The sequence below is a fragment of the Rutilus rutilus genome (genome assembly GCF_951802725.1).
Source record: "Rutilus rutilus genome assembly, chromosome: 15".
Taxonomy (NCBI): Eukaryota; Metazoa; Chordata; class Actinopteri; order Cypriniformes; family Leuciscidae; genus Rutilus; species Rutilus rutilus.
Window position 1 is genome coordinate 9,079,471 of NC_140220.1, and position 27,861 is coordinate 9,107,331.

Here is a 27,861-nt window from a genome sequence, read left to right on the forward strand (position 1 = left end):
AATGATTTGAGGAAAGTGATTCCCTCAGTTCAATTGAGTAATGGGGAAATTGACAACTCAATTTAATTGAGTTGGCCTAATATGGTCGCTTCATTGAAGTAACTCAATCATTTAAGTTATCTGTACTTAATGTTTAACTATAGATAACTTAAATGTTTAAGTACATATAACTTAAAAAGGCAAAGACTAAACTCAAACTTTCCTGTTTATACAGTATATCGTTTCCTTGTATTAAATCATTAAAACAAGTATTGTTTTTCACATCAACCACTTTATTAGGTTTATACAGCATTTACATTAATTTAACAGAAACATTTCTCATAACAATATGCTCATATTTTTAAGACACACAAACATCAAAATTTAGTGTTTTAACAGTAAGCTCATATTTTTAAAAGACAAACAAAATCATAAGCAAATTTTTTAGTTGCATTTTTTTAAAGACACAAACAAAATAAGCTAATTTCTAACACATTTAACACAAACATCAAATAAGCAATTTTTTAGGTCACATTTTTAAAAGACACATGAACAAAATCATAAGCTAATTTTTAACAGTTGCATTTTTAAAAGACACATGAACAACAAAATAAGCTAATTTCTAACACAAACATCAAAATCATAAGCTAATTTTTAAGTGACATTGTTAAAAGACACAAACAAAATAAGCTCATTTCTAACAGTCACATTTTTAAGGCACACAAACATCAAAATCGTAAGCTCATTTTTTAAACACATTGCAAGGAACTGACACATCTACCAAAAATAATTTTTTTTTAAGGGATGTCTGTAGTCGTTCCACAAAATCGTGCAACAAATTTCAGTGTTCTGTCATTGAGAAAATTACATCGCCCCCTAGAAAAAGCTGTTGCATTCTGCTGGTAAAAGTCTTACTGGCCGCTGCATCATTTTTTATTTTTTGTTGAATGCATGTGCTGATCACGTTTTCTCCATTTTAACCAAACAGATGGTTAGCCAAAGATTGTATTTTAGGCTGCAGGTCTTTCTGCCCCATGGAAAGGAGGATGCGTTGAATAAATTCAAATGTGTACTTTAGAGACTTTGGGTAATTCAGGTGTAAACTATAAATTAGCCCGAACAGAAGGCACATTGCTTCAGGAAGGTCATGCAGATTGTCCATCACCACTTTTCCCTCAATTACTATACCAATGGACAAGGGAGACAAATGCAGAGAGTTGAGGGGCTGAAGAGTCATCCCATCTTCCACTAGTACAATCCCCACTGGCACATCAAGATTAGAGCTGCGATCATCGGACATCTAGTGAAGATGAATAAACATTAAATTTAAATTAATTCACATGCATGTAAGCTCATGTACATTTCAAAAGGTGCAACTTAACCTTAAGGGATAGTTCACCCAAAAATGAAAATTCTGTCATTAACAGGGTGTCTACAGATATAAACAAGTTAAATTTAAGACTTAAGACATTTTTAATGCCACTTTCAATGAAATTTAAGACCAAACCTTTGATGGAAATACACATTATATTACATGCGTATATGTAATATTTAACCTAAGTAAGTAATTGAAATAATTTTATATTCATTACTTGTTTATTGAACTAAAATCAATGTAACATTTGCAATCGTGAGAATATTCAGCAAAATAGCTCCTGTCATGTTATGTTACTCAGGGTTTTTCCTGGCTCAAAATGAGGCGGAGGTGGTAAAATCCTAATAATGTATTTTAATAATGAGATATTTAAATTTGTATTCTTTGTAGATCATCATATAGCCAAATGTGTTTCCCACATTATTTTTGTGGGTGGAGCTTGGTACCTCTAGGGGAGTCCGGGGCGGCAAATAAAATTTTGTACATTTTAAAGATAAATTCATTAATCTGGTGCACTTTGAGTCACCCGAATCCACTGTTAAAAATAGATAATCCACCCGCAAATCACCCATATTCTTTGATTTAGATATCTGCATCTGATCATCACATTACAATTATTCAAATTCTCAGTATTAAGCATGACAATATGGTAACATATCACACTGAAGTAGGCTGATGTAAAATGAACATTTATTTAAAATAAAAGTTCTTCTTTTGGCAAAATTACATTTCCTTAATAGCCTAAAAGGAGACTTTACTCCCTTCAAGCTTAAATTGTCAATGTTTCATTACATCACTTGCAAGTGACATTTCCAGCTGGCGTAACGTTATATTATTGTGGAAGTTTTAAAGAATGCTCCCTGCATAATAGTCCATTGGCGCGTTTGACCAATTTGTCAATTTGAGACCCGCCCTCCTTAGTTACTGTCGCTATGTCCGACAAGCTAGGCCGTTCTCACGCGGCCACACTATGTTCTCACGCAGTGAAAAATAGGCTACATCGCGGGGCAGAGAGGAGACTGACAACACGCTGACAGACAGTACAGACCAGGTTACTTTTCGGTTACGTTTGATATTAAACATATTAAACAAAGTCTCACCTTTCAAATTTGGTCATTTTTTAAAAGAAATTAAAACAATAAATACCGTTTTGTGGCTCTTTAATGTGTCATGACAGATCGCTGTAGAGCATCAGTTAAAGCTGCTCGTGAACCGATCATCTCTTCCTTCTAGTTAATTTATAGCCTCAAATAAACATGAACAAACATAAGAAGGAATGTTGTTTTAACCACGGAAAGACGTCAGTACACTCCGTTTTTCAAGTTCAAATCCTCCCATGTTAATCTACTATCCTCCTGACTGCTTTGTCGGACAAAATGGCGGATGGCGAAGTATGATTGGTCAGATCACCTACTTAACCGCATTTATACCTTGTCCATCCGTATAAAATAAAACCTTTTACAGACAATAAAGTACAATTTACAGGTGTGTTATACATTAACTTACCAGCTAACGTTAACTCCGTGGGCCTAGGCTATACGACTCTCTCCCCCTCCGCGCCTGGTTCATGACCGCCTGCCTGATAGTGCCGCTGGGGGAGGATAATAGGAAATACAGCGGGAAAGTTAGCACTAAATGTTCTTACAGAAAGTTAGTAGCTCAACCGTGTTTACAACTCGCAAATTATCTAAAAATAAGCAAAATGTACGTATATTTTAAAATTAACTTACCACTGAGTGTAGTCTGAGTCTTTCACGACGACTCTCTTCCCGCTTGCTTTACTGCCTGTCTGCTTGAACCGCTTGCCGGAGTAAAACGGGGAAAAAACATTAGAATAAAACGTGTAAGGCAATTACGATAAATGTATAAATGTGTTTAAATCTCTACTTACCTATTTAACTTTATTTCAGAAAACTGCAAGTGCCTCGAGAGGACTGCTGCTGCGTCGTCACACCAGAGCCGTTAAACATTCAGCACGACAAAAAAAATATTTTACCGCCTTGCGTTATATCGACATCGACCAATCAGCGCGGTTGTCAAGGCAGAATTTCAAGCGCGACCAATCATTTTAAACAGAGACATAGCTAATAATTTAAATGAATTGAAATGTTGAGCTTACAACACTTAAAATATTAATTAGAAAGATTTCTGCTGCCAAATGAGTAAGTTAAGCAGACCTGTTTAAGTTTTGATGCCAAAACTTTTTCTTTTAAGTAATGTCAAGTTCTGATAACTTGATATCTTTAGTATGGACAACATTGGGGTTTACAGTGCACATACACACATTGCATTGCATATAATGTGTGCTGGTCAACTTGTCTAAAATTAAGAAACCCTTAGAAAACAGTAAAAAAAAACAAAAAAAACAGGAACATGTGTACAATTAAGATAGGCTACTTCATTTATTATTCCAATATCCAAATATTATTCTAAAAAATACCACAGGGAAAAGGGCTTCTTGTGACTGTCTTTGCGTTTGAACATTGCACATTTTAAACAGGACACGCAGCTGAATAAATGTTAGCCAATACAAACATATTTATAGAAAACAGTTGACAATGAATAGACAGGAGTCCAATAATAGCATAACGAATCACTTATTCTAAAATTAATAACAAGTAGGCTATAAGACGAATCCGACATATGGGCTGTGTTAACAGTGAAACGTCCGTCATTTAACGAATTTTAAAAACACGGATGGATAATACAAAATGCTTTCTGACATTTTGACAGAAAAAAACAAACAAGCAAGAACAAAATTTAAACTTAGCCCGTTTTCATTTTACAATTATCTTCTCTCTCTATGTGCGCGCGTCCGTGTTTGTGAGAGAGAGCTCGCGCAGCACCGGTAGCCTACTTTTTTAATCCATAAGTAACGAACGCGATAGTTTTCATACAAACTAAATATGTAACATAATTAGGTAGGCTACTTTAGTTATTATTAACACAATAACACATGAAAAATAGTGCTTTCTGCTTAGCCCGTTTTCATTTTACAATTATCTTCTCTCTCTATGTGCGCGCGTCCGTGTTTGTGAGAGAGAGCTCGCGCAGCACCGGTAGCCTACTTTTTTAATCCATAAGTAACGAACGCGATAGTTTTCATACAAACTAAATATGTAACATAATTAGGTAGGCTACTTTAGTTATTATTAACACAATAACACATGAAGGCTACGTTTCTCAACACTGAGAATGAATAAATAAACGCCTGTTTCTCCACTCGCGCTTATCAGAATCCACAAATCACACGCGCTGTCACTTTTGAGAAAAATCAAATTCGAATGGGTATCATATATCAAGCAATATATTCAAATATCTACAAGTCAAAAAACGATCAGTCAAAAATGTGTCATGAGGAGGAAAAAAACATCGCACTGGACTGCATTAACAATGTTACGGACGTGAGCGCTCTCGCACTTAAAAACTGCTTTAAAACTTTCACAGAGACCTCAAGCAGAAAGCACAAAGCCTGTCTTTAAATTTAATTTCGTTTTGTATTAATTGTATCTTAATTTTGATCAATGTTTCATCAACGAATTGCATTGGATTTAATAAATAAAAAGTATATATACTAGAAAATATTTAATCAGGACAGAGGCGACGGCGCGTGAACCTGGAGCATGTCTCATAAATGAACCGAAACCTAATTGTATCTTAATTTTGATCAATGTTTCATCAACGAATTGAATTGGATTTAATAAATAAAAAGTAAATAAATATTTAATCAGGACAGAGGCGACGGCGCATGAACCTGGAGCGCGTCTCATAAATGAACCGAAACCTACCTGCCTCACAGACCTGAGACATATATAGAAAGCTTGAAACTTCTATTTTTAAACAGAACAATTCAAAATGAAAGAAAACAGACTGTTCTCTGCTTATGTCATCTGTATGAAATGTGTATTTCTCTCACATCAACCTCTTCAGCTTCACACATTAAATATCGGCCTGTTCACATCGGCCATATTTTGACATCGGAACGATACCGATGTGTAAAAAAATGACCATATCGGCCGATATTATATCGGCGGCCGATATATCGTGCACCACTAGATTCGAGCTTTGTGACATTGTGCATTATCCTGCTGGAAGTAGCCATCAGAGGATGGGTACATGGTGGTCATAAAGGGATGGACATGGTCAGAAACAATGCTCAGGTAGGCCGTGGCATTTAAACGATGCCCAATTGGCACTAAGGGGCCTAAAGTGTGCCAAGAAAACATCCCCCACACCATTACACCACCACCACCAGCCTGCACAGTGGTAACAAGGCATGATGGATCCATGTTCTCATTCTGTTTACGCCAAATTCTGACTCTACCATCTGAATGTCTCAACAGAAATCGAGACTCATCAGACCAGGCAACATTTTTCCAGTCTTCAACTGTCCAATTTTGGTGAGCTCGTGCAAATTGTAGCCTCTTTTTCCTATTTGTAGTGGAGATGAGTGGTACCCGGTGGGGTCTTCTGCTGTTGTAGCCCATCCGCCTCAAGGTTGTGCGTGTTGTGGCTTCACAAATGCTTTGCTGCATACCTCGGTTGTAACGAGTGGTTATTTCAGTCAAAGTTGCTCTTCTATCAGCTTGAATCAGTCGGCCCATTCTCCTCTGACCTCTAGCATCAACAAGGCATTTTCGCCCACAGGACTGCTGCATACTGGATGTTTTTCCCTTTTCACACCATTCTTTGTAAACCCTAGAAATGGTTGTGCGTGAAAATCCCAGTAACTGAGCAGATTGTGAAATACTCAGACCGGCCCGTCTGGCACCAACAACCATGCCACGCTCAAAATTGCTTAAATCACCTTTCTTTCCCATTCTGACATTCAGTTTGGAGTTCAGGAGATTGTCTTGACCAGGACCACACCCCTAAATGCATTGAAGCAACTGCCATGTGATTGGTTGATTAGATAATTGCATTAATGAGAAATTGAACAGGTGTTCCTAATAATCCTTTAGGTGAGTGTATATAGTTAATAGTGCTTAATAGTGTATCCAATCATTGTATCCACTTTTGGATAGATTTTGGGACAGATGGATTGTAGGCCTCATTGATCTGAGCATATGCGCCTGTTTTTTTTTTTTTTTTTTTTTTGGAATAAGCTTGAGTGAATTTTTTTCACTCAAAAACAGAGGTGCATGAGCTCAGCTCAGTGAGACCTACGGTCTATTAGTCAATTTTAATGAAAGAAAGCAAGTTGACAGAAAGATTAAATCCAATATTTGGTGATAATACAGCATAATGAAAGATGTACAAGCTATTTAAAAAGCAGTAGATTTTGCCTGGGAACACCAAATAAAGGATTTTAAGTACAGCAAGTCAAGGATTGCCTCTTGTAAAGTTTGAACCCACACCCTTATCTGCACAGTGATATTGACATTCAGTTTTGAGCATCTAAAGCATTCCATTAGAATATCAGTTTTTGTCCATATAAGTGAAGATCACCATCTGGACACAGAGGACAACATTAGCAAACAGAGATTACAACATGTCACTTGAGTCACAGTTTCCTCAGGATTCCTTCTTTGTCCCTCCCTGCTGGTCGTCTCTGATAATGCACATTCCAGTCAAATACATTTCCTGCCTGTCTAAGCACTTTGTTAGGGGTTTGCTTCCTGAGGTCAGCTGACTGACTGACATCCTGTTGACACCAGTACCAGCTGCTCAACCAGACTCTAATATCAATCTCTGTCAGGTTAATGCAATAAAAGGGTGACTCACATTGGTATATTGCAGTTCTTACTCTTGAAACTTAGTGCTGCAAATATTATTGACTTATTAATGATGCTTTCTCATTTGTTGGATGAAGTGTACGCTAAATGACTAAATGTGAATGTGGTTATAGTTACAGTTTATAAAAAGTCAAAGTTTGTGATCTAGGCAAGGATCTTCTTCTTTATACAAGGGCTCTAATTTTATCGCAATGTTTTTTATTTGACAAAATGTAATGACTGCAATGTTCTTCATGTACTAAATGTATTGTTCTTTGGTGACCAAATGTGATTTAGTTTGATTAATTTTTTTGCTCAGGGATTTTAGTCAAATAATGGACATGAGATTGAGGTTTATACAATGTTGGTCAAAAATATAATATTAACAAATACATGCAACAATTATTTTTTTATTAACTCTTTCAAATAGACATATTTATTTGTATATAAACGCCATGGGAGGACATGGCAAAAATAGTTATATTTATTTAGAAAATGCCATAAAAATCTCCTTCCGTCATATCAGTCATAGCTCATTGTTTTCTCCCAGCACTTTTTAATATCAATAATAATAATAATAATAATAATAATAAACACCAGCAAAGTGCCCATGTATAGTAACACAATCATCCATATCTTCATGTGAATTTTGGGGCTGATTGCTGTGCTTCTTTATAAGTGGTCTGACATCTAGTGGTCAAAATAACAGAAAAAAAAAAATTACTCCAGTGACATTTTGTATGTTGCCAACCCTCGTGAAGCAATAACATCATTATATTAACTAAATACTTTTATTTTAACACCATTATTTTGTGGGATCATCTGCTCTGGGTTTGTATATCCATGTTTGAAGTGCTGTTGACTCATTACAGTTTAAACCCTTCCTTATTACAATAAGGAAGTGTAATATCCTAATTGTCTTAAAGCTCCCATAGTCACATCAATAGATATTAGCTCTTGTTATACATCATTAAGCGCTTTGCATAACTTGGCACAAGCAGTACTTCAATTGAAAACTGAGCATGTTCTGCTCTATTCTATTCTATTCTATTCTATTCTATTTTTGTACTAAATTATTATTATTATTATTATTATTATTATTATATAATATCTCCATTGGATTCTCAGGCCAGCCTATTTTTTCCGTGTCTAACCAGGAGATGGCGCTGTTGACCGCAAGGACAATTTAACCGACAGTAAACTCCTTGCTGCTTCTCAGGTACACGTGTCACTCATGACATCATCATTTTGGTATGCCAAACTGGCATTCCTTTGTAATAAATAATAATAATAAATTAATTAATAAATCCTATTAGACTGTGCGAATTTAGCTTGGTTTTATTAATAGCATTGTTTTGTTTTGTAACGTACCAATTATTGATTATAAATTACATTGAGCAGGTTGTTGCTCTACAACCCCGGAAGATCATTTTTGAGCCATGGGTTCCCTCTGGATTTTCATTTGGGCTTAAAGAGTAGCTATTTTGGATTGTAGTAAAAGTAAAAAGTATGTGGTTGACGTTAATAAAATGTATTTAACGGTTTTTGTTCTACAAGTTACATCATGAATTGCACACAATCAAACCTAGATTTTGAAGCTGTTGTCTTTTACAACAAAACAAAAAGTCCATGTTGCTAACAGTTTGTTAGATAAGGACTACAACTTCCACAAGGATACAAGTTTACGTGCTTTAGGAATCGGACAACAGTTGTAGTTTTTATGTAGCAACTTTCGCTTGTGTAGATTTAAAAATTCTTTTTTTACAGTCTGTGATATTTACCATGAAATATGCCCTATTACTAAATCATAATATGCTAATTAGAGCCGCTCCCATTGGTCTGTGGCTGAAGCTGCCCTGGTAATGGGTGTGGTTTTGACAGCAGACGCGTGTGTGAAACGGTTGTGTAGGACGCGACATTTCTGTCTGAACTGAGAGGTTCTGTGTGTGTGTGTGCGTGTACTGGACCTGCATTTGCACAGTACCGCTGATATGGAGCCCAGACAACAGGGTGAGCTTACTTTCCGATCACTTTCATGTCTTATGTTCTGTGAAAATCCTGGAAATGTGTTTGAATAGCCTACTTCTGTAAGTATCGTTTCACTTTGTGTATCTATATAACTTGAGTAGATCCAAATTAAAGAGGCACGTTTTGTTGGTTTTAATTTTGCATACCAGAAAAATACATATAATGGATTAAAACATAACTAGCCCAATAGTACTCTATTATATAAATATCAGCTACTTAAAAGTTATCTGTACATACTTCTCTAGTCATTTAGGCTTCATTCTAATGATGTGCATGAGCTTAAGTCAGACACGTGATCAAGTTTTTCCAGGGATCTGTTGCCAAAACACGTAAACAAATGAGAGAATTAGATGGAGCTCCTCCCTCTCATGTTCCTTTAGGTGCACTGATCTGGACAACCATGTGACCTTTCCATTTCATTTCCACGTGATTGTCCTGAGCTAAATAATTGAAATCTTGTGACCAGATATGTTACAGTGGGAGTACCAGTGAATTGGCTGGCCTTTAACAGTAGTACTGTAGTATAGACATCCTGTTGGCACCTGGTACTGCGTTGCTCCACCAATGTAGTGCAACAAACTCTAATTGCAGGGTTGGGCAATGAAAAGTCATATAAATACCATCAATCTATCTCAGTGTAATGAGACTTCTTACACGTTTGTATACTGTGGTCCTTTTTTGCTCTGAAGCGAGAAAGGCCGGTCTATGTTTGAGGTCAAGGACCATAACCTGTAACAACAAGGCCATTGATATGTGCTCCATGAGCAAACCTATTTAGTATATTACAGTAAACATTCAGAAACTAACAGTAACAAAAGTAGTATAGTATAGTAAATGAAATCATGTCAATACATAAAACTGAGTCATTTACAACAATAAATGTGAATTTGACGTAGCTTTGCAGTGTTGTTTAGTAGTAGCCTACAGTACGGTAAAGTTAAATTAAATGGTAATTTATGGAATAGTGTATTTTATACAAGTTTTGACTTGACAAAATACAAGTAAATTATAAGTATAACCTATTAGTTCAGTTTGTGAACTGGAAATGTTGCCAGTTGCTGAATTTGCATACTAGCATACTACTCTTACTGTCATAGAAAGATATGGTAATAGTACAAATAGTATACTAGTATGCAGTTCTGAATTCAGCAAATGTATTTTTGAACCCAGTATAGTATAGTATAATATAGTATAGTATAGGATGGCAAAGTACAACCCTGAAAACAGTGTATTCGTAGTAGCCTATGTAGTTGTAGTTTAATTTTTTTTTAAATAAATGTATTTAAATCAACATGTTCAGAAAAGTCAATGCATCTGCATTGTTCATTTGTGTATTCAACCTTTAATATCTGTTTGTTTTGCCAACCGTACTTCACAGAGCTGTACTCTAGCGTACTGACTTCTGAAGCTTTAGACTGGGGTAAGAGCTTGCTGTGCAATGTAACGAAAGTGAATGTGACAAACCCAACCTCTGTAGTCTGTGTGTGTGTAGATCACTCATTTCCACCTCTGAGCCGATGGGTTGTCTACAGCTTTTTCCACATAGGTGCTTTTAGATGGAAATAGTCTGAGACTTTAGCACATTTTAAAACTTGTAGACACTGCTAAACCCTAGAAGTGTGATATTATTTGATTGACAGGCACAGACCCTTTGTTGTTCTTCAAATGTATGTCATGTTGAGGTTCCTTGAATGAGTCAGCATTGGTTTGATTTGCATGTCTGTGTACTTTTGTTTTTGAGTGATATTGTTGCATATCCCTGTTTGCATGTTCTTTGAAATGTGAGTGCCATATGTAATCTGTTTGGATTTGGTGTATCATCAGCTCATGAATCATTTCATGCATTGTTCTTCTTATTTTCAATTTGCTGAACCACAGAAGACAGAGAAACTTTCCATGCAGGTAGGTCGAAGAAACATCTAATTTCATCTGAAGGATGTATAGCTTAGCTGAGTTATAAAAACAACCCATTACACACACTTTGCATCCTCACCATCTGGAACCTGCCAGTCACTAAATACTCTGTCGTGTCTCTGTGCAGCAGTCAGACGGAATTAAATCCAGTCAGATAATCACTAAGGAGAAATCCCTCAGATTACTTCGGCAAGGCCAGAAATGACGCAATTCTTCACTGAAACCATGCTCTTAAATTATACTGCTTTATTTCAAGCTCCGAATAGATTGTGTTGCATTATTGAAGTTATTTTGTGAAAAAAGCAGGATTTGTTCCAGTGGTCACACTTTTCTAAGACTCTAAGACATGTTAACTAAAACTAAAACTATTAAAAGTCATTTCCATTAATTGATATAAGGCTAAAAAAAAATAAAATAAATATTAGATGAAAAACTTATGAAAATTAGAAATGTTGTCTTAACTATAATAAAATAAGTTTGTAAGTTGAAGTACTACAATTACTGAGACTGAAATTAAAATAAATTATAGCAAATATTTAAAATAAAATGACAAAAGCACTTAACAAAATGACTGAATATTAAACTAAAATGTAATTAATAAAAAAAACTATTAAGCTTATTTAAAATATTAATAAAATAGCCTATATAAATATTATTATTATTAAAATGTTATTACATATTATTTTAATAAAACATTTTTTATTTACATATTACGTATATAAATAATACTAATAGGCCTATGACACTAATATATGCAATTGATTTAATATTTAATTTAGCTGTTTTTTTGTTTTTTTTTGAGATTTGCATTAAGTTCAGAATTTGGATTTCCATTGATAGTTTTTGTGTCATTGATGAATCAAGATGAATATAAAATTCATTCACTCAACTTGCTGAACAATTGTTATTATTGGCTATTATTTAGTTTTCTTTCCATTTATAGGCAACTGAACGCATTAACATTATCTATTATGGTTATGGGTATTTTGACTCGAGTAGTATGAGTCATTCATTGGTTTATTCAATTGTCAGCAGTGTTATACATAGATTTACCCAAGATTGTTTGTTTTTTTCCCCCACTCATCTCTGGTTTGTGTTTGAAAGCCGTTGTCTTTCATTCCTCTCAGTGGGTGATAGTAATGGTTTTTTTTTTTTCATCTGATGAGGATAAGAATGGCCTCCTCCTCCACACATTGCAATCTTTCTCTGAGGACAGTGAAGTGATTCTTTGTGAGTCAAGAAGGAAAATGAGGACACTGAGAGGGTTGGACAGAATAGTAGCGCATAGTCCAGTGAGCTTGAAGAAGCTGAACCGTCGAGCACACTGCCCTAAAGGGACACTTAGTTACTCAGATGACACACCGAACACCATGACACGACTCTGCTTGCTCACCCAGACATAAGAACATGAGAAAGATGAACTCTGATTGGCCCGTTAATGACAAAAATAGAACTGAAAGAAAATACACGAAGGTTTCTCTGTGATTATCTCTTCTCTATTGCATTTTACTGTTATTTTAGTCATGACAAGTCAAACTCATTTCAGCGAAATCGGTTCTTTCAAGTAGTCCGTTTCAACTAACCGATTTAACCAATTCATTCAAAAAGAACCAACTCGAAAGCATGATTTCTTCCGTATATGGTTTCTAATGAAAATATACAGATTTATGTAGATGATCAAGATGACCAACCACTTGAAGTTGTCTTTGGTTATCTAGCTCAGTCAGGTTCCCAGCTTCAGGTTCAGTTAAGGTGATGATACACAGGGAAACTTTTTGGGCAATGTTGCAGTCAACGGGTAAACAGATGAGACACAGGGCCCACAACCGATCTAAATGATCCAGATAGAAATGTATTGGCCATTTTCAATGGGAAAGTGCCCAAGCAACAATCGCTCGGCAAGATTGTCCAGCAACATTGCTCAAAAAGTTGCCCTGTGTATCATCACCTTTAGTCTAGATTCAAGGTTGATCTAGAAACCATGTATAACCAGCTGCCATCAGAATCGGGATTTAGCTGGGGGTTTTCAGCAGGAGCCATGTTATTATTTTAATTGGTGTTAAAATAGAATTGTTTTGTATCATAGCATTATTTTTTCAAATGATCTTGGCTTAAATCTGATATCTCCGCATTTAATCTTGGTGCTGTTGAAGAAAGCAATTCAGTATCACGCAGTTCTCCGTTTTCCAGGTAATAAACCTTCAAAAAAAATATCACACTCAGTGTCTGTAGACACAGTATTAAGGCAATGGAATAGAAAGGGTATTATTTTACATATTTACCGTGCAAATGATCCTCTGTACTTCTTCTTATTCGAGACACAGACCCTTAAATAGATTTAGGGAATCTGATTCATGGGATAATTGGGAGGTTGATGCAAGGCATCAGGAAAGTTACTAGGCAACCTGAACAATGAGGCGGTGGAACTGTGAAATAATTGCTTTTCTTCTGAGTTATGCTCAAAGATCCAACCCTCAGTTTTAATCTATAAAAAAAAATCTATTATATCTAAAAGCAAATAAAGCATCTTACAGACTGAAGACCTAGAGGTGTATGCAGTGTCTCAAATAGTGTTTGCTTGTGTGTATACTGTCATGTTAGAGTTCGTTTCTTAATATCTTAATATCAGTGATTTTCCTCTGAAAAAGTCATTTTGAGGACGTTGTGTCTTTGAATTGTCATACTGATTATTTTCATATTTTAAATGTCAGCCACATGCACTATGTTGGAGACTGGTTTCCATTATAATATGACATTTAAATATCCAGACAAAAATTTAAACAGTCAAAGCTAATTTGTCCATGGTGTTTTTAGTAAGTCTGTTACCAAATGAAAACATTTTGTTAAATTATATAATATGCTGATTAATTAATTGAGGGTACGTTTACAGGACAATGATATACTAAAAACAGAAACGTTTTTCCTTTGAGTTGTTTGCGTACAGACGACACTATTGTCAAAATTATCTTCGTTCACTCAGGTCCGCAAAAACGACGGCATTATGCATGCCAGGCCAGTAGTTGGCGACATCATTTTGTTAAGAAACACTACACTCATATAGACTGAACACGTAATACGCATGTGCATGACGTCACCGTTTACACAAAATTGTGTTTCTGTAGTTTACACGGAGATGATAGCAGTATCATTTTCAAAAACTTGCACTTGCACCCAAATTCAAAAGTTTGCATTTTCAAATGGCCCCCAAAACGTTGTTGTCATTGTAAATGAACGAAAACGCATAAAAAGTTTTACGTTTTTAGTTTAAAATTGGGGCGTGTAAATGGCCCCTTAATTTAATCATGAAACCGGTGTCGTGTAAACGGCCACTAAAATTGAATCACAAATAATCAAATGTTAATATGTGCTGAGAAAATCTATTTTTGTGGTTACACTTTATTTTGTGTTTTCTGGCATTCATTGCAAAGTCTTGTTTAGTGTGACACTGCGTTTCTGAGTTACCCGTGTCTTGTCTTTATCCCTGATTTCCCGTATTTTAGTGTTTGCCTGTCTCTTGGACCTTTTTTTTTTATGTTTGGACTGTTTGCCTGTGTGTTTGACCCATCGCCTGTTACATGGATTATGATTTTGAATTGCCTTAAGAAAGCTGTGTTTGGATCCTCAACCAAAGTCTTGGAGCAGTTTGTGACAGTAGACTGTTAGGTTATGGTTAGGCGTTAGGGTTAGTAGACTAAGTTTAGGCTACATGTTGTTGCAAAGTTGCTTAGTAAGTAGAATGTCTCTTGGGGGAGCATCAAAATAAAGTGTTAGCAGATATTAAGCAGACAGTCTATTAATACACTTGCAAAGTTGCAAAGTTAAAGTACAATGTTTAAAGTTGGACTATCAAAATAAAATGTTACCTTAATTGTTCATATTATGACATATAAATTAAGCTTTAAAAAAAAATCCATGCTATTTTATTACTCAAACTTACTTCACACTTCAAACTGAAACAATTATAAGGCATGATGTAAAAGGTGTTTAATGAGACCTGAAAATCTAAATAGGTTATACTGTGTGCTGAAAGCAAATAAGGACAGATGAAGAGCAGTGGACATGCATAACATACTTAGTCTGAAGTTATTGTCTTATAGCAAGCACTGAACCATCTTGCTTTAGTTTTAAACATGTAGATATGATCTTCTGTACAGGCATTGTGTGTGGTGTAAATGATGGATCTGGGATCTCATTCCTGAGCACTTTTCTTTTGCTAAAACCGTTCTGCTCTTCTACCTGCTGATTGCATTAGCCTCTGAAAGTGTATCACGCGTTTCATACCACAGCACTCTAATCAGTTTCCCAAGTAATGACTGACCAGACCTCCGAGATGTGACTCTTGTTTCCTTCTGGACGAAAACAACCTCAACGTTTATTCACATTACTGGAGGCATATCAAATGCATTTGTGCTTCATCATTTGAGCTTTCATTTTCTAGCTATTGTGAGGTTTAGTTTTTGATTCTCCAACATAATTCTTTTAAAGAAGTGAATTGTAAAAAAATTCACAGTCTAATTTTAAAGGGGTTTGAGTTTACAAATAAGACTTTGTAATTTAATTTCAATGTAATTTCACTCTTCAGTAAACACACTTAATGTAAAATATTTATTTATGTAAGCCATGCCAGGCATGTCTTGCCATGCTGAAATGAAACTGATACGCATAATGGTGTTCTGAGTTAAAGGATTTTGGGGAACTGGGTTGAGCTTTCAGTGATAGGTGTGGTAATCAAACCATATTCCTGCTTTCATGTCCTCTTCTCTTTACTTTACTAGGTTTTAGTCCTCAAATGCATGAGAAAATACTACTGTTTTTGGTCACTAGTCTCTGTGTCAGCATGTCAGCTATTATGAAATCAGCCTTTTGTTGCCTCAAAACATACTTCCATGATGCTTGTAAAAATGCCATCATTTTGTAGGATTCATAATGTGATCTACTGATCTTAAAGGGATAGTTCACCCAAAAATGTCTGTCATAAATTACTCACCCTCATGTCGTTCCAAACCCGCACGACTTTTGTTCATCTTCAGAACATGAATGAAGATCTTTTTGATGAAATCTGAGAGCTTTCTGTCCCTCCGTTGACAGCTACGCAACTACCACTTTGAGTTTGGTGCTTCAAAAAGTTCATAAAACTAATCCGTATGAATTGAGTGGTTTAGTCCAAAATGTTCTGAAGAGACACTATCGCTTTATATGATGAACAAAGTTACAGTTGCGTAGCTCTCAACGGAGGGACAGAAAGCTCTCAGATTTCATCAAAAAGATCTTCACTTGTGTTTCGAAGATGAACGTAAGTCTTACGGGTTTGACGAAATGAGGGCTGAGTAAATCTTTTTTGGTTGAACTAACCATTTAAAGGAAACATGTAAAGCTCTATTATAACTGTTACCTTCAGATGATTGATGTGGCATGTTTGCAAGGTGTTTTCAGTCTTTTCGTCTTTTTGTGTACAACCTTTCATTAGAACTGCAAAATACACCTTCATTCAAGGGTGAGGCAGGATAATTACATAGAGAAGGTGATGGTTAAATGTGTTTAAAGGCTTCACCGCTGTTGTCACACTGACTGATTCTGTATACTGGCAAATGCCATTTAAGACATATTGGGTGACCTTGTGTTTTAGTTTACCTAAAACTAGCTGTTTCCATCCAGGTTCTGAATTTATTTTTTGTGGACAATCATATAGTAAAATGTAGTGATTCCATTCCAAAAAGTAAATTTTATGCAAATATGGCAATTTTATTCACATCTTTGTGTTTACATCCAGAATTTTTAATGCAATTTCACAATTTGAATACGTGTGGGCTAAAGACATTTTTTTCATGTTATTGTATGGTTTCAGAAAACTTATAAATAAGTGAACTACCATTTAAAATTTGGTATCAGTAAGATTGAATAAAAAAAGCAATTAATACTTTTCATTCAGCAAGGATGCACTAAATTGATCAAAATTGACAGTAAAGACATTTATAATTTAACAAAATATTTTTTATTTGAAATAAATGTAGGGTTGCAAAGGGTCGGAAAATTTCCGGTAAATTTCCATGGGAAGTTAAGCTGGGGAATTTTGGAAATATTCATTACCACGGCAACCGCTTGCACGTCCACTCTGAAAGTAACTGTACACATAAGAGACAGATAGATACATTATTTAAGGTTATTTCTATTCGTTAGAATATGAACTTGTTGTCAAGTAAGCCCCGTTGCGAGCATGTGCGTCTCTCTAAACTTTCAGTGTGCTGCACTGCTCTAGTTTACCCCCCCGAAAATATCAGGTTAATTTTGAAAACGTAATTCCTTTTGTGGATCCTCTTGGTCTTTCTTCATGTTTCTTTGACAAATATCAGTGTCTCAGTCTCACACACGCTGCACGTGAGTTAACCACGCCTACTTATATACATGTTGCGGTATACACGGAATAAAAAAATCTGTTACGGTTGACATTTTCTTCCGCGGTAACCATATATACCGTCATACCGCCCAGCCCTACTTATGTGGTAAATAAAGTTATGCTAGCTTATTTAGCATCTAACTTATCAGCTTGCTGTCTACTAGATGAATACATTTGTATGTGATATTTGCCATTTAAACATTTAATAAATATATTTCCCCATAATATCATCAAAACTTACTTCACTTTGTTTAGTCCACAGGCTCAAATGTGTGCCTTCAATAGTCTTGTGCTTTGGGCTTCTGTACATGTGATGGAGGCATGCACATGCAAGTTCCCTATGAAGAGCCAACCCTCAACTTTGAAAATTCCCAGTTTATTCCCGTTTATTCCCATAAATTCCTGTTAATTCCCTTAAATTCCCATTAATTCCCATGGAAAGTTTCTATCTTTGAAAATTCCCAGAATTTTGCAACCCTAAATAAATGCCATTATTTTGAACTTTCTAGTCTTTGAAGATTTCTGGGGGGGGGGAATTATCCGTTTCTTAAGCAGCAAATTAGCATATTAGAATGATTTCTGAATGATCATGTGACACTTAAGACAGTAATGATGCTGTAAATTCATATGTACATTTTCAGGTTGGAGTGGCATAAATAAATATATAAAGGAAAACATAACTAATCTGATTCATTACACCCATATCCTTTAATGATGAGTTTGAGACTTTTTGGCTAAACGGTTTAAGATTTTTGTCATCCTTTTAGCAATGGTGGATCGAGTTTACACAATATATTTCTGTGAAATCAAATCTGTGAAAGAATGTGGTCTCATAGATTTGTACATGTGACTGAGACATGTTAACAATAAAAAAAAATCTTCTATTTTTGTACATTTATTTCCAGGTTTGTTGGACAAAGAGCCTCTAAAGGAAGTGGATGAGGACATGGTGTCAGAGGTGGACCTCAACAACACTGTCACAGAAGAGGAGCGAGAGGAAATGGAGAATGAACTGACTAAGGTACTTTCCCCAATGTTTTAGTGGCTGTAAACTAGGAAAATGAGGTGCAGTTCAGGCACATTAAGAGCTGTTTTATCCTTAGAAACAGTGTGAGTCTGTGAACTCAAAGGCCACAAAGCTCAAGCAGAAATTGTCTCGCATGTTATGCAAATCCTGCAGATCTGTCATTTTCCTTCTTTGCATGTTGTGACTCAATGTAAAAAGTGCAAAGGAGATACAGTATTTATACCTGTTCTGACCCTTAAAAATGACTTTTATCTGTGAAAAAGTGTAGTTAGGTTGGGTTAGGTTAGTATTGACATGTGATCCAGTTTACTGTACTGTAGTCACTGAAATTGACTGTGCTGTTGCCGCACAAACGGTCTGCATTATCTCGTCCAGAACATACACCCTTGATTGGAAATCATGTGACCTAAGCTTTTCCGTTTTTTTCCCTGGGCTATTTGATCCCCCCAGATCTTCACAGTCCATTAAGCCATGTAAGGCTGATGTTAACTGTATCACAGTTTGTGTGTGAGACAGAAAGGACAAAAAGAGTGGACAATTCATATTAAAACTGCATTATTTGTTGTTCAGTTGTACATTTTCTAGCTGTTACAGTATATATAAATCTGAAGAGCATCACAAGAGCTTCTCAGCCCCCAACCTTGACCTATTTTCCCTCTGTCAGTTAGAAGAAGAAATCACTACTTTGAAACAAGTCCTGGCCTCCAAAGAAAAACGTCACTTGGAGTTGAAACAGATACTAGGGATCACACCCTTGAGTGAACTACGACAGAACTTCAGCAAGAGCTGGTACGACATGCAGACCAGCACTGCGTAAGTACAGTAGTGTTTGCTAAACCCTGTGACTTAATGTCATCTTTCGTTGTGGCTTATTGCGACTACAGAGGCATGCACCTTTTCAAGAGGAAAATAGTGGTGGTTATGACACATGACCAAAATGACCAAAAAAATAAAAAACTTTTTAACAACCTAGTAGGTCTTCAGATATTACCTTTCGTATAATGTAGCTTTTTGTGAAAGTAAAAGGTCTGCAAAGTTTCAAAGATCAAAGTGCATGATAAATGGAGACAAATAGAGAACCAATTCTGAACCGTCAGTAAAGTTACATTTAATTTTAAGGTGACATAGTTACATTGAACTTACTCAAATTATGTACTTAGTAATATTACTTAACCCTCAGACGGTCTTCGTTTCGGAGTCACATCCTGGGCCTTCCCGGTCAGAAGTGACCGGAGGCCTAAAAATGAAACTTCCTCCATCCCAGTAAAACCAATGCAATTTATTTTTGTTCTATAATATTTATTCTTTTTAATTTTGTATTTTGAGATCATTTTATTGAATTTATTAATATTTATGCAATATTTATGGTCTATTTTTGCCATTGAAAATAATTTAAAAATTTATATAAATATATGTATTTAAAAAAAAAAATTATACAGTATTTTAGTTTAATATAGAGTCTAGGCCTTCAAAAAAAAAATGTTTGAAGCAGATTAGCACCATCTGGTGAGAGTATGGAGAGAAAGCGTAGGAGCATGGTGTAACCACTAGATGGCATCTACAGTTCTCTATGGAGAGGCATGTGAATTCCCCAGCTGTTTATGGACACATTTACTTTTTTTTTTTTTACAGAATTTGTAACAAAAAATGCAATTCATTCAATTATAACACTTTTTGTAAAATAATATTAAGTTTTTTTTATTTTTTTCAATTTCCCATTCATTTTCTATGGGGGTCATTTTTGACCGAAGACCACAAGTGTGACTATTTTTTTTACGACCACTTAGCATGCTCGAATCATGACCTCAATTTTTTTGTGCGTGCACATACCTAATGCCATACAAGTCACCAAGTTTCGGAACATTCCAATGAAGCTGTGATTTTTAAAAATTCAAAACAGATTTTTTGTAATCCAAATTTATTGGTGTTTATGTGTATAAAAGTGTGTGTGTGTGGGTGGGTGTGTCTTTTTTGTACTCTTGATGTTGTAGAGTGTCACCCCTTTACAGCGGTGTACTTTTTTTTAGGATTGAGGCCGATTTGTAGATTGTACACACAAAAATTCGGAGAATTATTTATTTTTTTTGTCAATTTCCCATTCATTTCCTATGGGTCGGTCATTTTTGACCGAAGACCAAAATCGTCACTATTTTTTTTACGACCACTTAGCATGCTCGGATCATGACCTCAATTTTTTTTTGTATTCACATACCTAATGCCATAAAAGTCACCAAGTTTCATAACATTCCGATGAAGCTGTGATTTTTAGAAATTCAAAACAGAAAATGTATCGGTCAGAAATGACTGAGGACCGTCTGAGGGTTAACTACATGTATTTCCTATATTACAATTAGGGTTTGGTTTACTTGTAGTTAAGCATCATTTTCTGTTATTACTATACTAAGTACACTAAGTACCCCTGTTTTTTACTAACATGCCTCCTTCTTGAGAATGAATTGCAGTCTGAAAGAGCATTTTGAAACTGCTGTGTTTCCCTCCGTCAATGTATATTTAGGTTATTGCTATCATGATGTGATCCATATCTGCTTCAATTCACATTCATTTATACAAACAGCGCCTGTCTGAGACACACAGCCCATTTGCACGGTAATTACGTCATTGCGACAGGGCTTCCTGCCCATCCTTCTTTCGCCTTATACTTACACACTGAACACAGACATGATCAAATGGCCTATTATTGTCAATGAAAGGGAAATAGTGTAGAGGCTTACTTAAAATCACTTCTCATAGTGAATAACAGCTATTCTGTTTTTAAACAGATTAATACTCAGGTTACAAGCATGATGAATAGAAACAATTCATAAGCAAAGATTACGTGAATTTATGATATCAGAAAAACAGCAATTTATTGTAAATTCATTCATTTAGCAGACACTTTTGCCCAAAGTGTTGCCCATTCTCGTTAGCTCTGGTGGATTGACTTGTTGAAATGTTATTTTTTGGAAATCAAATCTGTGCTAGAAAGTTTGCTTATAGAACAATTCTATAAACTAACATTCTATGTCTCCAGACTTAACTTTCGCTATTGACACTTTTTTTTTTTTTTTTTATGACTGTTAACATTATAATCGTTAGAATAACATTAAAGGGTATGTTTATATGCTAATAAGTGTGTCTGACTTTGTTTATATTCCCATGTTCATCTGGTCATTAAGTTACTGCAGTGTCATGGTAACTAGCATCTCAAATGAAAAGCCCTTCTCATGTCGCAGTTGCCATGGGCTGAGAGGGACAAACTGATCAGATGGCGTCTCCTGACCGATCTGGATCATTTCTGTATTAGTCTGACTGACTCATTCTCTCATCAATTGACTAGATTTCCAGCTTGTTCTTGGGTCAGTCTAGATGTGCTATTATTCAAAGCATGTCATCAATGTGATTCACCTCACATAATCAAGCTGCGAAATGTACCTTGTAGCATGACTAGTTCACCCAAAAATAAACATTCTTTCATAATTTATTCAGCATCATGTCATTCCAAACCTGTATGACTTTCTGTCTTCCATAGAACACAAGAGGTTTTTTTCGCACAGTTCACACTGCGCTTTTCCTTACGACATGACAATGACAATTAAACAGCATAACGTCACTATAGAACTAATCCAGACTTGTGTACTATAGTCTTCTGAAGTCATAAGATAGCTTTATGTGAGAAACGCAAGTTTTTGTCTTGTCTTGTGACTGATCGGAATGTGCCACTTTGGACACTATATGTGTAAAATGTTATTAAATGTGGGAGTTTTGTTGAGGAGCTCTTGGGTCAAAAGGATTTTGTGACTTCAGTACTCTCAAACAGACATTTATGAAAAAGCATAGAATAGGAAGTCACTCTTATCCGGGCTCAACGAGGGGGATTTTTGGTATCGGCCCCGCACTGCCTTAAAATATAAGGTTATAACACCAAATTTCAGATACCAGTGAAATTTCAGTGAAATTAGCATTATGAATCTACTGTTCCCTTTGTGGACTATCTTGTATTCTCTATATTGAAGCAGCATTTCTTCCTGTTTTGTACGAGATCATACAGAAAAAGTGAAGTAAAGTTCTTCCTGCTTATAATTCAGAAAAGGCACCTTTTGTGTCTGTAGGCTACTTGGTTTAAAGTTTGTTCTCGTTCTCCAGTCTCCTTTGGGAACTGGCATGTCTAATATTTCAATGTCATGTTTAATGCACTGTAACATACACTAAAGATTTTACCATAGGGTACAACGGGGCTAAAGGCACAGTCCATCCTCACGGACTGCAGCAGATTGGTCGGTTCTTGCTGTGAGATGTTACTCCACTCTTCCACCAAGGCACTTGCAGGTTCTCAAACATATCTGGTTGGTTATATGTGGTTTGGGACTGCAAGGACGATCACCTGTCTCCCTGTAGCACTGTCAGACATTGCAGTTTATTGCTCTGGCCACATCTGCAGTCCTCATGGCATGTTCACACACCTGTAGGCATAGGTTTCTCCTGGTGGTTTTCAGAGTCAGTAAAAAGGTCTCTTTAGTGTCCTATTGGAACTGTGTCTTTGTCTACTACCTGTAAACCGTTAGTGTCTTAAGGTGCACAGGTGCATTTGCAATAATTGTTTTTGGTTCATTGAACAAGCATGAAAAAAATTGGTTAAACCCTTTCCAATAAAGATTTGTAAAGGATTTAATTAAAACTACAGTATCCTGTAAAAGCTTATTGCTGAGTATATATACTGTGTACATGGGGTCATTTCTACTATGTATTGTGTTTTAAACTCAGTAACTCAGTGAAATATTTTGTTCCATTTTACTTATCAGTGACAATATTTGTTATTTTTGTACTGTTCTGGCAGATACAAAAAGACATCTGAGACCCTGAGCACGGCAGGACAGCGGACCTCAACTGCCTTCAGTAACCTGGGCACTACCATCACCAGGAAGTTCGGGGATATTAGGTACAATGTCCCTTCCCCCTCTGCCTCTTTCTGCTGTCCCGTCATTTCCTGTGTTTTTTTTCTTTCTTTTTTTTTCTGTAGGGATCTCTCACAAACACATAGTTCACACATGCTGTGTATGTTGCACAGTGAAATGGCAGTGGTCTTGAGGCGTTTACCTCGGACAGTCTGATTGAGAGGCACGTTTGTGTTATGTAAGCCTCATTTAAGCAGCTTTCAGTGGGCCAGATTGGAGGCAGATCCAGCTGGAATGGAAATAAGAGCTTGTGATGGCATGAAGAATTTACCAGCTCCTCTTCTCTGGCTCACACAGTGTCATAGTCTACAACAGGGTGATAAATGATTGACTGTTGACAGTTTCATTGAGTTATTTTATAATGGTCATGCTTTAAAGATGGCCATCTTAAACACTGCAGAAAATCAGTATATTACCCATTTTTCTTAATAAATATATAATCTTAAAACAAGATATTGAGAAGCAACATTTTGTAGTATAATAGAACTGTTGTCAGAATATATGTTATGCATTTATATTTTTTTCTAATAATCTTATATAATAAACAGTATATTCACATACGTCATTTATTATACATACATATATATATATATATACATATATGTATAACATATATACATTTTGTTAACTGTATGCATTATTATTAGTGCTTATCAAATGAGAGTTTCTTGTTTTAAGGATGTTTAGGTAAGTCAGAAATATAGATAAAAAATTGGCAAAATATAAGAACTTTTGCAGAAGTGTTAAAGGATATTCATTATGTTGTATGCTCTTATTAGTGCATTTTAAGACAATTTTATTCATTAATGACTTACAGAGATATAATACTGAAAATCAATGAAGCCCAGTTCTAATTTATTACTCAGTCCTGCATTTACTTTAGCAAAGTAGTGTTGATTTTACTGTAGATCCAATACCTCCTACCTTATTTTACTTCAGCATGTTTGGCCTTCAGGTACTGTATCCCATGAGGTATGTGTGTTTGGTTGCCAGTGTGTGACGCTGTCTCTCTGCATGTGTCTGGGGGGTTTTCTAGCTCATGTTTGCAGTGAACATTCAAAGAACAATGTGTAGCCGTGCATGCTCATCGGCTCCTAGCTATAGCAGCAGAGCGCATGATGATACAGTTCACACTGGATGACAAGTAATGCTTTTTGCTTCTCAGGATTTCATCAATATCTTCTACTTCAAAAATGAACTTTTTATTTTGTTTAAATAATGATAAATCTTATTGTTGTGCAGTCCTGAGTGCTACGTTCAGCCTACTTCATCAGTCCAAAAATGGCAGAATTGTGAATGGTTAATGTTCATTAGCAAATGTAATATACAGTGGCCCTAAAACGTACACTTAAGTCACACTTAAAAATGTATGAATACCATTGCATAAAAAATTTCACAAGGTTTCCCATGACAAAACAATTGTTCAAAATGAAGACAAAGTATTTGTAATTTGTGTGAACTTGAGGGAAACTGACCTCATGCATCGACCAAAAATGAACTTAACACCAGTTGGCCAAAAGTTAGTTCTGAGAAAAGGTCAATCATTTGGTTTATTTATTTATTTTCCTAATGCAATGATATTCATACATTAAGTGTAACTTAAGTGTCCAAATAATTTTTGTGACCTCTGTATTAAAATTCATTTACAAAATCAGTTGTTGTGGTTTGAGTCTCATATGACCAAATGTTGCATGGCCTATAATCTGTCAGCAAAAATGATTTACAATGTTCTTTCCCTATCTCCGATGCGCACCAAAGGTCGCATTCCATTGGGTAAGATATTGTGTTCATAGATCCCAGATAGAGATGAGCGATAGCTGCTTTTCGGTTAGCATCTGCATGATGCATGAGAACAGTGACGGTGCAGAAACTAAATCTGACTTAAAGACAGGACTCCCATAAATAATCAATATGGGTGTGAAGGGGTATTCAAACATCTGAGCAGTTAATATGATTATTTCAATACAATTTCAATGAGTGTCAGCCTAACATTGATTCTAACACTGTGTGGAGTCATAAACTCTTTAGAATAGATAATATGAGATCTGAAATGGTTCAATGTCTGAGACTATGGCATAGCATTATAGACTGGTCTTATTTTAATTTTAATTTTCAGCAAATCAGTGTAGATCCAAAGTCACAATCATTTCTTTGTCTCCCACTTACTAAATCAGCATCTGTTGCTTTTCTTTGTGAACTATTTATGACAAATAATGCATGTAATACTCTTTTATAAATAGCAGAACCCCTTTCTTCCACCTGCTTTGAGTAAATGTTTTTTTTTTTTATCAAGGACGTGGTTTAGTTTCTATGCATAGAAAACAGAAAGTGCAAAATGATCTGTACAGTTACCCAGTTCACATGCAGCTTACTACCAGTATAGCTATAACAGGAATCTTTGCCTTTATGGGATAGTTATACGTAATTGAAAAGTTCAAAACCGTTCAAAAGTTTGGGGTCAGTATTTTTATTTTTGAAAGAATTTAATACTTTTATTCAGCACCGATGCATTAAATTGATACAAAGTGACAGTAAAGACATCTATATTGTTACTGTTACAAAAGATTTATATTTCAAATAATATTATAAAAATATGAAGTCAAATGTTTCTTGAGCAGCAAATCAGCATATTAGAATGATTTCATAAGGATCATGTGAAGTAATGATGCTGAAAATTGAGCTTTTCCATCACAGGAATGAATTACAAAAATCTAAACGACCCCAAACTTTTGAACATTGGTGTAGATGTAGTGAAACTTAAATATAACTAGAATTATATGTTATTTGATGTGTCTTATTTGCAATGTATTTCTTTATCCATGATGATGATTGAACCTCTCTTTTGCTTGGCCATGCTTTCATGGGACAGCTATTCTATACGCCATTCAATGAGCATGCCTACAATGAGGTAAATATGTGTGACAGCTTGCTTTGCATGTTTATTTCTTTTATTGCATTTAATAAAACTTTTTAAAGCATCCAAAAATGTGATACCACATATATCATATATGCATATGTAAAACAGTACACTACAGGTTGAGTGTTTTATACCGTCCGATTTTACCGTCGTGGTTTTGTTGCATTAAATAACTGTAATTAATGGTAATACCTGCATGTACCAACTTTTTCATCACACAACAAAAAACCTGGAGAGGATGTTAGGACTCCTTTTGAATGGACCAAGTTTAGAGTTAGATTAGGTTTGGTGAAACGCGTAAAACGAAATTGTCTTTATTCCACAGGAACTCACCTAGTTTCAAGTCCTTTGAGGAGAAAGTCGAAAGCACAGTTTCAAACATTAAGGTAAGCCTGACATAAAATGACCTTATTAGTGGTCAAACACTAACTTTGTTCAGTGCTGTTAATAATTGATCAGCTTATCATTGGAAGTTTTCAACTTCACTGTGCTTGTTGTCAACACACTATCCAATTTTATGAGAGTTTTGTGTTGTGAGCAGTCAAAGGTTGGAGGAACAGGAGGTGCAGGCAGTTTTGAAGAGGTCCTGTCATCAGCGGCCCATGCCAGCGCCCAGGACACCCCTACTAACAACGTAACTGAGAGCGGTGAGCGCTCATGCTGAAGATGTTAAAGGTCTACAGGTGGAACTATGATGCCTCCTGGTGGTCTGGAGACCACAGTGAAAACTGCTCCGGGGGCCCACGACACAGTAATACATGCCTTCAGATGTATGCTGGTGAATTATCCGTGCAAAATATTTATTATTTTTGTACGGAAGGAAAACAACCAAGTGGAGCATGTTTATTCTTTAACTTTTCTTCACAATATATGTATATTTTTCAAGGAGACTGCCTTTGGTGTTGTCCTGCGTTACTTTATCATTATTTATACTAACTCAACATTGTGTTAACAGCAACAAAGCATGATACATTTCCAGGACCAAAAATAATGGCTGAATATCCAATCCTTGAAGTACTTGAAAGAATGTTTAACTAAATGGATGTTAACTTGCTTTTTTTCCTGTCATAAATCTGTTAATGCTCCTTTTCCTGCTGTATACACAACTAGAGCACATGTTTGCTGATAACAGATGCAAACAGCAAATTAAGGATATATGTTTTACTGCAGTCTATTAATTTATCTAATATACCTGGTGTGAATTATTAATTGGCAACAATAATTGTCACTGACCAAAAATGTATAGCATTATTATGTCCTGTTTTTTGTTTTTTTCATACATTTGTGTAAAATGTGTCGCAGCTTTACATATTTAACATTGACATTTAAGTCAATCGTTGTTTTAAGGAAGAGGATTTCATAACCAAAATTTTTCTTCAAAGTGTTGTGTTGAGCTGCGTTCATTGATAACGTTAGTTATTAAACGGTTTTTTTGCAAAGTCACCAAGTCCCGGCTCATCAGTCATGAAATAAAGGTGAACTGAACTGAAATCATAAACCATAACATGAGGATTAATTTTACTGTTTCCTCATCATTAAGACAGTAAAATGTGGCAAAGTC

The 27,861-nt window shown here is 35.6% G+C and overlaps 1 protein-coding gene and 1 long non-coding RNA gene across 7 annotated transcripts; one reads left to right on the forward strand and one right to left on the reverse strand.

The window, feature by feature from the left end:
* LOC311304699 lies at positions 1-3,612 on the reverse strand. The gene is made up of 4 exons (XR_014629941.1): positions 3,246-3,612; positions 3,085-3,155; positions 2,861-2,945; positions 1-1,279 (listed from the first exon to the last, which is right to left on the reverse strand). It is a non-coding gene; the product is annotated as an uncharacterized lncRNA (long non-coding RNA).
* Positions 3,613-8,926: 5,314 nt separating this feature from the next.
* On the forward strand, positions 8,927-27,743 carry tpd52l1 (tpd52 like 1). 6 transcript variants are annotated; one of them, XM_084431880.1, is made up of 10 exons: positions 8,950-9,078; positions 10,475-10,516; positions 10,975-10,998; positions 18,310-18,425; positions 19,096-19,244; positions 23,266-23,367; positions 24,323-24,355; positions 26,253-26,291; positions 26,626-26,686; positions 26,842-27,743. In XM_084431880.1, exons 1-10 carry the CDS (start codon positions 9,060-9,062, stop codon positions 26,962-26,964), a joined length of 708 nt encoding a protein of 235 aa, XP_084288006.1. In that variant the 5' UTR covers positions 8,950-9,059; the 3' UTR covers positions 26,965-27,743. The 6 variants fall into 6 exon arrangements, with proteins under 6 accessions (XP_084288007.1, XP_084288011.1, XP_084288008.1 ...); XM_084431881.1 differs by lacking the exon at positions 24,323-24,355 and having other exon boundaries at positions 8,927-9,078; XM_084431882.1 differs by lacking the exons at positions 10,475-10,516; positions 10,975-10,998 and having other exon boundaries at positions 8,939-9,078.
* The last annotated feature ends 118 nt before the right edge of the window (positions 27,744-27,861 follow it).